Source organism: Malus sylvestris, chromosome 15, assembly GCF_916048215.2.
Source record: "Malus sylvestris chromosome 15, drMalSylv7.2, whole genome shotgun sequence".
Lineage (NCBI taxonomy): Eukaryota > Viridiplantae > Streptophyta > Magnoliopsida > Rosales > Rosaceae > Malus > Malus sylvestris.
In genome coordinates this window covers 17,278,577-17,291,657 of record NC_062274.1, presented here as the reverse complement: position 1 = coordinate 17,291,657, position 13,081 = coordinate 17,278,577, and the positions used below count along the sequence as shown (strand labels likewise).

General features: G+C 38.0%; 1 protein-coding gene across 2 annotated transcripts; it reads left to right on the top strand.

Annotated features, from left to right (window-relative positions):
- The first annotated feature begins 9,735 nt into the window (after positions 1–9,735).
- LOC126604024 (uncharacterized) lies at positions 9,736–12,252 on the top strand. Of its 2 annotated transcripts, none has more exons than XM_050271076.1 (2): positions 9,736–11,451; positions 11,716–12,252. In XM_050271076.1, exon 1 carries the CDS (start codon positions 9,865–9,867, stop codon positions 10,537–10,539), a length of 675 nt encoding a protein of 224 aa, XP_050127033.1. In that variant the 5' UTR covers positions 9,736–9,864; the 3' UTR covers positions 10,540–11,451; positions 11,716–12,252. The 2 variants fall into 2 exon arrangements, with proteins under 2 accessions (XP_050127033.1, XP_050127032.1); XM_050271075.1 differs by having other exon boundaries at positions 11,535–12,252.
- Positions 12,253–13,081: the final 829 nt, after the last annotated feature.

Here is a 13,081-nt window from a genome sequence, read left to right as displayed (position 1 = left end):
TCCCGCCAGACAAAAACATGAATGGCGTGCGCAGCCGCAACTCTTTTCGCACGTTTTCATTGCTACGACAAATCTTAAAATCCAAAATTTGCCCCTAAAACCATCACAATTTCACAAACATATCCCTAAACTTTACATCAATTGCCATTTAGTCCTCCATAGGTTTTTCCCTTTTTTAATTTTCAATTGTCCAAACTTCAATTTCAATTTTACTAACTTGTCATTGGTTGAGGAATAGTTTTCTCTACTAGCTTTATGTAAGTGTGTGGTACAACTTGCTTTGATATGAGCTCGAAACCTGATTGTGATTGACTCATGTATTGTGGCAAGACTTTATTGTTAGTTAGTTTTTTCGTTTCAAATTGTATATCTTTTATCAAATAAAAGAACATTTGGTAGATTTTCATATTTATTGTTTTACCTTTAATACAATGTCGAGTGTACCATTGTTTTGTGAAAATATCAAAGAATTTTGGTCGAAATTTGATGTTATTGTTAAATTAAATAACCATAATAAGTTGACGATTTAATGTCACAATATCGAGTCACCATAAAAACAAAAATATCGGCGATATTTTGCTGATAGTTTTGAAACCCACATCACTTAATCGCTGTGAATTTCAAACACGACACCTCATGCTTCTTGAAACTCACATAAATAGAGACCCAATGTGAACATTATTAACACTATTCGACTAAAATTATATTAATAAGGTGATAAATTTCCTCAATAATATGATTTTCTAATGTTAGTATACTAATTCATCTTATACTATTGTGTGTGGTGATTAGTTTATGGATTGACACAAACACAATAATGATATAAGGTCATTTCCAGCCAAGACATATACACCACTTTTAACTCGAAACTATCTCTAAAGTTTTGCTTGTAAATGTAAAAGTCAATGACCAATTTTCACTTTTTAGATTAGAACCAGGACCTCTCCCTCTAAAGAAAACCCTACCCTAGCAGCACCTTGCCGCTGACCCTTGCGAGGGCTTGGGCTAGCAGCATCCTCACATTTCCTTCTCCTACATTTTTCCCATTTCCTCCTACGCCTTCCACAGCCAGCACTTATCACTCTCTCCTTCTTTCTTCCTTTTTTTTCCCTTTCTTCACTCTTCCCAGCTTTCCTCTGAGTTTTTTTTTAGATTTCCTTAGGCTTAGTCCCAATTTTCCTAGAGCTTGTCTCAGATCTGAGTTCCATGCCCGTTTCTTAGCTTCCTTAATGATTTTCGATGTTTTCCTGTTTCTCTTTCACCCAAATTTCTTCCCCATGCTTTCCCAAATCTCATTTCTCATTCAGCCATAAGCTTGCTTTTGAAGTGTTTGACCCGATTGGTTCCCTTGATCCATACCTCACAGCCCCTTGCCTTCCCCGGCTTGCCGGAAAATTTGAGCGAAGTGTGGAACATTTTGCGTCGTAACAAGGGTGTTTTACACACCCCATTCGACCTTCCCCTTTTTCTTTCTTTGTTTGGTTCTCTGGTTCTCTTTGCATGTGTTGTTGTCGACGGTTTGGATCTCGAGGGTTCGATTTGGTTCGGTGTTTCAAGTTAATCTTATGGTTTGTATGTGATTTGGAATTTGGTGCAATCTTCGTGGGTGCGGCAGGCTACTTTCCAACATTGGAGATTAGGGTTTCCTTTTGTTGCTTTGTTTCTTTTGATGGGCATAAGCTTGGTTGGCCCTCCCTAGATGTTTTGGGTTATTGCTCACTTTTTGTTTTGGCCCTTTGTTGTTTGTACTTATTTTCTTAATTAATGAATGTTCTTTTTTCCGACCAAAAAAATATATATATGTAAAAGTTAGTATTAGCAGGCAGTTTGATTCCACTTCACTTAGAACAATTCCACCGCTGCTCTTTAGCTGGCACCCAGGCCAAAAAATGGACTAGCTTCTTTTCAATTTGCTCCATTCTAGCCTTTTAGGCTGGCACCCAGCCCAAGCCAAGCCACAGGCCGGCCCATAATCGACAGAGAAAGGAGACGGCTCATCTGACGCCAACATGGCGTGGGAGGGCGTTTGACCGTTCGCGTCTTCCTTTTTACGTCCTCATCCAATCGTCCTCCTCATGGCCTCGTCCTCATGCTGCTTAACCGACTTCGCCGAACCACCCACATACGACGATAGTGATGATCGTCAACGAGTATACGAGTTCTTGGCTCCGTGCATCCTCCTTGTGTCCTCTTCCAGTTGTCCTCCTCGCCTTCGACTCACACTTGCTCATCCTCCTCTTACACCTCTAAGGTCCGCTTGAATTGATTTCACATTTTAGGAATTAGCCCAATTAATTGAGGGGTTGCGATGGATGAGTTTTTGTTGATTGTGGCTGCGACGGAGGAGTTGGGGCTGTGATGGAAGAGTTGTAGTTCTGATATTTCTAATGGAGTTTGGGCTACAATGTTGGTTGTGATGGAGGATTTGTGGGTTGTGAATGAGGAGTCAACACGAAGATAACATATTTCGTTTTTTTTTTTTTTGGATTTTATTTATTTATTCTTTTATAAAAAAAATTAAAAAATTGGGTTGGGTGCCAGCGCATTTTGTAAGGGTGGAGATAGTTTATGCCAGCGCATTTTTTAGGGGTGAAGATGCATAGGGGTGGAAAAAAATTCCCAAAAATCCCGAACCAAACAAAAAAAATACCGATCCCAAACCGAAAATGTCCCAAACTGATTTTCCCAAAATTTTTGGTATGCTATCCCGGAAAAATACCGAAATTTCGGTATGGGAATCGGGATTGTCTTCCCAATATTTTGGTATTCCCATACCAAACCGAAATATATATTTTTAATTATTTTATATATACACACACACACACACAGAGATAATAATATATATAAATCATGTTGGCACAATGATGAAAAAATCATGTTACTTTATTTTTCATCCCTGCAACAAAGATATGAAGGATTATGACATGTGTTATGTGTCATTCTATTTCATTGAAAGGAGTCACCTTTACTGGAAGTAACACAAACACCAGTGTCAAAGTTGTTGAAGAAAGTAGAGAACATAAACATCGGAAGTGTAATGAGTATTCCACAGAATCACAAAAAGGTATATAACTTCTGTAATAGGTTTGCCTTCTAGTGTATTCTTAAATGATAAAACAACTCTCTGTTCTATAGGTTATAAACTTATAAATGCATCTCAGTACTAAAAAAGAAGATATCATATAAAACTTATCCGCGGTTGCACTGGTGGTTGTTTAAGAGTTTAATGTTGCCTACCGATATCGTTTGATCAATTCATGCATTATTCCTTCTACCTCCTCAACTTCATGCCAAGTAACTCATCGGGAATATGAAGTTGAAATTAGTAATGGAAGAACAATCACGAAACGAAGGAAAACAAGAAGCATAGTAATGTTTGAAGTATGTACCTGATGATTTCAATGAAAATATAACAGCTATGGGAATCGGGAATACAGAATCACCAAAAGACCAAAAATATTTCAGGATTCCTGATTGTCCCGAAATACCAAAACTATTTCGGAATTCCCGAAAATTAGGATTTCCGAAATTTTGGTTTGGGATCGATCTTGAAATTGGGAATATCGAAAATTTCGGTTTGGGAATCGGGACTAAGGTTTTGGTTCGGTATCCCATACCGAACCACCTCTAGAGATGCATTTAGCTTGTTACTGTTCATTGGGGTATATCACTGTTCACTGAGTGGATTACACGGGCTGAGTGCTGGTGCATTTTTTTAGGGGTGAAACTACTCTTATGACATTAATTTATACACGGATTCACACCTACCAGAATTTGTTTAGAGTATTACTATTCACACACTCATTTTTACTTCTCGCACACTCCTTTTAATTTTCGGCCATATGATTGAATGAATTTAAGAAGATTAATGGACAAAAGTTAAGAAAGTATGTAGGATGTAAAAATAGATGTGTAAATAGCACTATACTTGTTTAATAGATGGAGATAGAGAAATTCGAACAAAGAAACTCTTTTTAGATTGGAAAGATGCGTAGAACTAAATATTTCATACACTTTTGAGTTAGTGATAATAGTTTAACACAATAGACTAAAGTGTTTCAAAGTTATAAAAGCACTGGAATTAGAATTCTTATTTACCCATAAAAAAAATATTTTCAGTAAAAACGCTAATAAAAGAAGCGTATGTTACAAATTTGTATCATTAGAGAACAAGAGTAAAGTCTAATAGGAAATTGACAACACTCTCTTAGGACAAATGTCCAATTTATAGATGTAAAGATTATGTTCCGGATGTATAACATAATACTAATATCCCTTTCAATTCTCTTTACTTTACAATTGGTCACATATACACACTAGTGAACATAAGTGAATATACAAAATATGTTCAAAATAACAACACTAAATAATAAATATATAAAAGAAGACGCGTTCTAAAAGATCTAGACTTTTCTTGTCATCTCATTTGGACCATTGTGATTACAGACGATACAGTACAATTGACCCCCCCGGGGCGAAAAAAGAATATAACAGCATGAATCCATCTCAGCATAATTATTGACACATTTTTACGGTGCTCATTTCATAATAACACGTTATGTAAAAAAGTGGTGTTACGGATTTATTCCATATATATATATAAGTGTTGTGAAATGTTTAGTGTTCACCGTACTTGAAAAGACTTGATTTGGTCCAGTACCTTCGTTCCTCTAAGAACGGAAAATTGGAGCATTTTCATCATCGGTGGATGAAGAGTTGCGAACATAATAATGTCTGGTTGACCATGTTCCAAAAAATAAGATACTTTCGAGAAACGACGAGCACAATTGAAGTGGCTATACATACAAATCCATTTACGGATCTATATGGCTCGATTGGCAATGATAGGAGATTGACTCATATACGTGTGAGATTTGGAACCCAACAACGAGAAACTTTACTTAGTTTAGGAACTCATCCATCAACGGGGCACCTCTCGTAGTGAGGGAACTCCTCTGTTTTTAGTTTGATGAGCGACTGCTTTAGTTTCCGAAAAACACATAAACCCCGGAATTTTCGTAAAAAGGGGATTTGAGAGACTTGCGCTAATCAAAAAGCGGAAGAGGGACGAAGAAACTCGATCAATTACTAGAGACGAGCAAGAGCCAAGGACGCACTCGACAAGCAAATGTTCACACACTCATTTATACTTCTCACGCACTCTTGTTAATTTTTTACCATTGATCATTTTCAATTCATTCGATATGACATGTAAAAATTTAAAAAATGGAGAAATTAGGTTCACATCCTTCTTTTTACTACTTCATTGATTAAAATCCTATTCATTTTCAATTTTTGATCAAAGTCCTTGGATATTAATAACATCATTAATTATTTGAATAATAAAATATTTTTATTTTTAAATATATTCCTTTAGTGTTAAAAATGTTACAATTAGTATATTTATATTTATGGCTAAATTTTTTATCATATATTTTTATTTTTAGTTTGTACCATTTTTTTTTTCATTTTTAATTTGTACCCATATATTAGTTTCTTTTTGTGCCCATATTTTTTAAAGTTTTATTTGTGTTTGTACCCATGTGTATATCGTCACGTGACATTGTATATTTAATCAATGATAGAAAAATTAAATATGGTATATTTATGTTTATGCCTAAACTTTGTATCATATATTTATATTTTTAGTTTGTACCCACTTTTAATTTGCAACATTTTTTTTAAAATTTGTAGTATTTTCTTTTTAGTTTTATTTTGTACCCATGTATTAATTTCTTTTAGCGCCTATATTTTTTAAAAATTCATTTGTACTCATAATTTTTTAATCTTTTATCTGTATCCTACTTTATTTATAATGTACCCATTCTTCTTTATTAATGTACCACTTTGTTATATGTGAAATGTACCAATTGTTTTTGTAAAATGTACCAATTTTTTTTAACACTATGGATACATTCTTTTGTCATTTATTATTTCTTATTTTTACGTAGTTTTTATCCATTTATTCAATCAAAATGTTTGAATTTTTTTATTGTAACAGTTTCTAATAGTATTATAATGAGGGATTTTAAATTTATAGGATTATAAATCTCATAAAGAGTAAATTGTAGCTATGGTTCCTTAACTTAACTTAATTGGAGCAATGGTCCCTCAACTAAAAATTCATTATCATTGGTCATTCAACTCATCAAAACGTGCAGCTATGGTCCTTCAACTAAAAATTCATTACCATTGGTCCCTCAACTTTAATTCAACTAGAGAAATAGTCCATTAACTTTAACCTAATTATAGCAATAGTCCTTCCAACATAACTCGTTTTGACAAAGTTTTTTACGTAGGTGACGAAAATGACCATAATTACACACTTTGATGAGTTGAGAGACCCTAATTATATAAATGGTTATTCCAATATAACTTATTTTGACAAAATTTTGACAAAATTGATGAAAAAGATTATAGCTACACATTTTGATAAGTTGAGGGGCCAATAGTAATAGATTTTTAGTTAAGGGATCATTGCTCCAATTTGATTAAAATTGAGGGGTTATTGTTACAATTTACTCATCTTATAAAATATCAAACAATTGATGTCAAAATTATAAAAATTTAAATATTAATTGTAATATAATGAGGTGTACAAAGTCAATGGACTTTGATCAAACTTTGAATATCATTCAGATTTTAGTCAAAGAATATTAAAAATCAGGGACCGCATCCAAAATCTTTCAATAAAAAACGGCTACAAGTATCCCTTGAAAAATTGACAGATAAATTGACATGTGTTGAAAATACTGGTGAGAAGTGAATGCCCATACAGGTCTTGGAAGATTATTCAAAGTGTGTGAAAGATGATATTCAACAATGGCATTGTTATTGTCAATGTTCATGAATGTTGACATAGACTATGGAAACAAAATGTGTGTTTGTCAAAAGATGCGATGTAAATTTTCAAAATGTAAGAAATTGTGTGTATGGAGCCGCTCTATAAATAGAGTGCTCCAACTACAACAAACAACACACGAAAAACATACAGACAAAATCACGAAAGAGAAAAAGAGAGGAAGAGGAGAGGAGAAAAGAGAGAGTTATTTTTGTACTCTTATTTTCAGATTATAATGAAGGCATCAATGCTGCCCCGAGGATGTACTCCAGTCACACTGACTGTAGAGGAACCTCGTAAATTTTGTGTCTTGTTTATTTATTCCACTGCACCCACCATCAATTTTACAACACGTTATCAGCACGAGAAGCTCTCATGTCAATGAAAAGCACAACACCATAAATCTGGTGAAGCATTACCTACCTCCCACCTCTGCTAGCCAAAAATCTCACAGAATAAAAGGTATGTCCATTTTCTGTATCTCCCACCTGGCCAGAAGCGCTCTGCCGAATTTCGGTGAGAATTGAAATTTACAACGACCTGAAGTCGTCACGAGATAAGAAAACTCATACCTGACAACTGGTTTCCAGAGATCCAGAAGAATCTCATTTGTTGATGCACAAAATCAGCGAAGACTTTGGTACAACAGAAAGTGTCAGGTTTTGTGACCTTCGCTTGGTTGCTTCGGTCACTAGTGAGGATAAGTACGTAAATGAATAGAGACAGAGAAGCAAACACAGGATGTACGTGGTTCACCCAGATTGGCTACGTCCACAGAGTAGAGGAGTTCTTATTAGTAGTGAAGGGCTTACACAAGTACAAAGGATCAAGCTCTCAATTTAGTGAGTTCTTGTGAATGATTTAACACAAAATGGCATTAGGCAATATTGTGGGGAAATGACCCCTATTTATAGAAAAACTTGTAGCTTTGTCACATTGACATGTGTCATGTTATGATTGGTTCTTGATGTTGACACGTGCTGCGCTCTGATTGGCTTCTAATCTTGACACGTGTCGAGTAGTGATTGGCCTCCTGGTCGGAGGGGAACTCTTCTGGGTCCTTGACAGTATAGCGTTGGCCGGTGCTCGGTAGTTTCAGGATTGGTCAAGTATGGTACAAACAGTGCTCCCCTAAGTTCCCGAGTGAGGGAAACTCCTCGGTTGGGGACTTGCAAGATCCAATCCCTTGAGTAATCACGAAACTTCTAAGTACTGAAGTGTGGTCTGATCTTCATCTGCCCTTCTCTGGAAGTACCTTTCCTCCATCCGGGAATGGTGTATTTAGCTGATGTTGACGCACAAGGTAATGTATCAATTTCACTTGAAGCTTAGTTGTAGTTTCGGGCTTAGTCAAGTGTGATACAAACCCTATAGTAGGAGTCCCCCAAGTCACCGAGCTAGGAGATCTGCCGAAAGAGGTGACAGACAAGGTAAGCAGTCAAACTTCCAAGTAAGCAACCCAGGATCAGAGGTTTGACTTCGGCTTCCGGTTGATTGTTCTCCTTCTCCTTGTCTCTCATTCAACGTTGAACCTTCTGCTTCAATCTTTTGCATGGCAGAAGTGGTGTGCAACCTTTGCATTTAAATGGTCCTTCAGAACATTCCTTCATAGTGACTCATCCACGCTTGGCAGCTTCAGTGTAAAGAGCCAATATCTGATCAACTGTCATGAGGTATTTGCCGGTGGAATTCGTGACCTTGACAGCAGTTGAGGATGAGTACTCGAGAGCAATGTTAAGTAAGCAACCAGGCAAAGGCTCCAGGCAGTCAGTTCCAAATTGGAAGTTTGATTTCAGGTTCCGACTGACTGCTCTCTTTCTCCTTGTCCTGCAGGTGTGGACAAGGACAAAGACAAAGACAGGGAGAAAGCATGATATGGGATACTCTTGCTTTTGACCCTGATGATATGAGATACTCTTGTTCTTGGTGTGGCTTATTTGCTGAGGTATTATCGGGGGGAAATAAAGCTGAGTATTTCGAGAGGTTATGTTGAGGTGCCTTTTCGAATGCGAGAAAGGGTTGAGCATTTTTGCAGGTTTGCCTGTCCGTTGAGGAGGGAGGTCAATGTATATAGGGATTTCCCAATAACAAGTAGTAATGCTATTCCTTTACCCTTCTTGGTCACATCAATGTAGTGGGAGCTGCCAGCTTCACGTGTTTTAATTTTGTCAGAGCACTTTAAAAAGTGGTATGTGGTATCTGGAAAGCTGATGTTACGTGTGAAGATTACAGACAAGCTTTATCTAAGGAAATCTGGCTCTCGAAGTTCTGAGAGTTGTGCCTCTTCGGTTTTCGAACAAGCAATCCCGTCGAGGATCTGACTCTCGAGATTCGGAAAGCGGTGCTACTCCGGTTTTTTAGAAAGTAATTATGTTGGGAGTCTTTTCTCGAATGTGAGTAAAGGTTGGTCGTTCTTGCCAACCTGTCTTGCCACAAAACACGGAGGTCGACACACATAGGGACTTTCCAGTTGTCAAGCAGTGGTGCTGTTCCTTTACCCTTATGGGTAATAGTAGGGTAGCTGGCACTTCGAAATTCTCATGCCTAAACTTTGTCAGAGATCTTTGACAAAGTTATATGTGGTACCCGAGGAGTTGATGGTGCATATGGAGAGCGGTGATTGATCAGTAAGATTCACGTGTTTTCTACTTCACCAGAAATCTTCGACAGATTGCCCGTAATTTCCGCAAAGCTGATTGTGCATGTGACAGGTGCTGACGAGGCTGCAAAAGCAGGTGCTTCTTCGATTTCTGAGATCGGCCCTCGTGGTCTCTGAGCAGCCCAGCTTTTGAGAAAGCATTCGCCTCTTCGATTTCTGAGATCGGCCCTCGTGGTCTCTGAGCAGCCCAGCTTTTGAGAAAGCAAACGCCTCTTCGATTTCTGAAGCTCCGTCGAGTGCAGATTTTTATAGAGGCTGGCATTAAGTTCCACAGCACACTTGAATCTCTACCAGTAGAAGCTCATTTCTTGCACTTCTAAGATCTTGATTTGTCTGACCTCTTCCTTCTTCAACACATTTGAAAATGTCTGGACCCTCCGACCGTCGTTTTGACTTGAACCTTGGAGAAGAGACAGCCACGCCTTCTCCAGACAACATATGGCGCCCATCCTTCATATCCCCTACTGGTCCTCTTACCGTTGGGGATTCTGTGATGAAGAATGATATGACCGCTGCAGTGGTGGCCAGGAACCTTCTCACTCCCAAAGATAACAGACTACTTTCCAAACGGTCTGATGAGTTGGCTGTTAAGGACTCTCTGGCTCTTAGTGTTCAGTGTGCAGGTTCTGTGTCTAATATGGCCCAACGCCTATTTGCTAGAACCCGCCAAGTTGAATCATTGGCTGCTGAAGTGATGAGTCTCAAACAGGAGATTAGAGGGCTCAAGCATGAGAATAAGCAGTTGCACCGGCTCGCCCATGACTATGCTACAAACATGAAGAGGAAGCTTGACCAGATGAAGGAATCTGATGGTAAGGTTTTACTTGATCATCAGCGGTTTGTGGGTTTGTTCCAAAGGCATTTATTGCCTTCGTCCTCTGGGGCTGTACCTGGTAATGAAGCTTCAAATGATGAACCTCCAATGCCTCCTCATTCTGGGGTTTTGTCAAGTACTGAGGCTCCGGATAACCACCCTCCGGTGCTTTCTCTTTCTGGGGCTCTACCGACTGCTGAGACTTCCCCTAAGCAACCTTTGTGAAGGCTCCCTTTTGTTTGTTTATTTTGACTCATGTATATGTACATATTTGTGGCTTATCGAAAATATTAATAAATAAGCTTTGCTTCATTTCAACATATTGTGTTAAATACACCAAAGCCTTCTTCATAAAGTTCTTTGAATTTTTGCTTTTGTTGAAACCTGTATTGTTGAAGCTTTGTGAGTGAAGCATGTAGTTTGAGGTAGTGTTCCCTTAATTTCCCGAGTGAGGAAAACTTCTCGGTTGGAGACTTGAAAAATCCAAGTCACTGAGTAGTCACGAACTTTTGAGTACCAAGGCGTAGTAGCATATGGTGGGAGTCCCCCAAGTCTCTAGTCGAGGGAGTTGACGAATGAGGTGTCTTGCTAATAGCCCCGGACTTTTTCTTCATAGATTTTGTTGATGAAGGTTGCTAGGCCCGAATAAGTGGAATTGCAGAAGGTGTAACCGTTGGTGCATTAACATCATAATGGAAGCATCACAATGATGGAAGCATCACAATGATGAAAGCATCATAATGATGAAAACACCATAATGATGAAACATCATAATGATGTTTCTTTGGTGGAATTGTTTTTCATTTCCCCTAACAACCGGAATTGTTTTTCAACATAACACCATCATCTGTAGGTCGAATCACAAAGTTGTCTTCATGAAAGTTGTTCGTTAATTCCTTAACTACAACATATCCAAATTGGAGAGCCATCGAAGCAGTACAACTCCAGAAATCCAGGTATGATGAGTGACTGTTTATCATTTGTCTGTCAACCCGTCAGATTTGTTGTGAGCTTTGAAACTCTATTTTCTCTTGCTCAGATCAGCATGATTTCTTCATTGAAGTTGTTCCTCAGCTTGTGAACTACAACATATCCAAATTTGAGATCCCTCGGAGCTGTATAACTCAAGAAACTCAGGTATGATGAATGACTGGTTATTATTTTTCTGTCAACCCGTCAGATTTGTTGTGAGCTTCGAAACTCCATTTTCTCTTGTTCAGATCGGTATGCTTTCTTCATTGAAGTTGTTCCTCAGCTTGTGAACTACAACATATCCAAATTTGAGATCCCTCGGAGCTGTATAACTCAAGAAACTCAGGTATGATGAATGACTGGTTATTATTTGTCTGTCAACCCGTCAGATTTGTTGTGAGCTTCGAAACTCCATTTTCTCTTGTTCAGATCGGTATGCTTTCTTCATTGAAGTTGTTCCTCATCGACTCTTTCATAACATATCAAAAATTCAGGATGAACTAACGGTTAAATATTTCCAGATCTTCGAAACATCACAACAGCTTCGAAATCTGCAAGAAGCCGACTATCATGTTTGGAGCTTCAACACTTTAATTTCCGTCGCTCAAACAGAAATGGTTCCTTCTTGAAAGTTGTTCATATGCTCAAGAACTATAGGGTGTCCAAAATTCAGCTCCATTGGAGAAGAGCAGAGGTTGCAGAAATTTGATAGATGAAAGGAGGCGGAAGAGGGAGAGAGAGAAAAAGTCTCTTGGGTTGGATTTCTATTTTGGGGCAGATTCCAATTTTTGTAGCACCTTCATTATTGATGAATTGCTTGTACTTTTGTCCATTATGAAATTTGGGACTTTGGCTTGTTGTTGGATCTATTATAATATGTTTGGGAACATATATAAGTGAATAAATAAGAAGGAAAATTTTGGGCCCTTGTGGGTGTAAAACAAAAAATGTTTATGTTTACCCAAATGTTTTTGTACAAGTTCAAGGGCATCTTGGGTTTTGTGAACAAAATTTGTTTATTTGGAGCAAGGTTTTGTGTTGAAGCTTTGTAGGTGAAGCTTTGGTGTTGAAGCATTGTGGGTGAAGCTTTGGAGGTGAAGCTTTTCGGGTGAAGCTTGTTGGGTGAAGCTTTTTAGGTGAAGCTTTGTGGGTGAAGCTTTTTAGGTGAAGCTTTTCGGGTGAAGCTTTTTGGGTGAAGCTTTTTAGGTGAAGCTTTTCGGGTGAAGCTTTTTGGGTGAAGCTTTTTTAGGTGAAGCTTTGATGGTGAAGCTTTTTGGGTGAAGCTTTTTAGGTGAAGCTTTTTGGGTGAAGCTTTTTAGGTGAAGCTTTGATGGTGAAGCTTTTTGGGTGAAGCTTTTTAGGTGAAGCTTTGTGGGTGAAGCTTTGGAGGTGAAGCTTTTCGGGTGAAGCTTTTTGGATGAAGTTGTTTTTTTTTTTTTTTTTTTTTTTTTTTTTTTTTTGGCGCTTGACACGGTCTTCATTTGCTTGTTTTGTAGTGACTGTGGAAGACAGATTGCTTTCTGATTGAGAAGGGTTCCGGCATCGCTTGCTATGAATGTAAAAGAGTGAGGGCTGAGTTGGCTAAATTACCTCTTTATTGAATTCATTGCCAAATGGCCTTCATTACATAGGATGCCGAACGGCTATAGCTCAACACTTGTACATCGTGAGTCTATTTGTAGTAGTACTTCAAGTGATCAGCGTTCCATGGATGGCCAAGGGTCTTGCCATCGGAGCTTCTAAGTGTGTAAGAGCCAGGGCGACTGATGCCAATGACTTCATACGGTCCATCCCA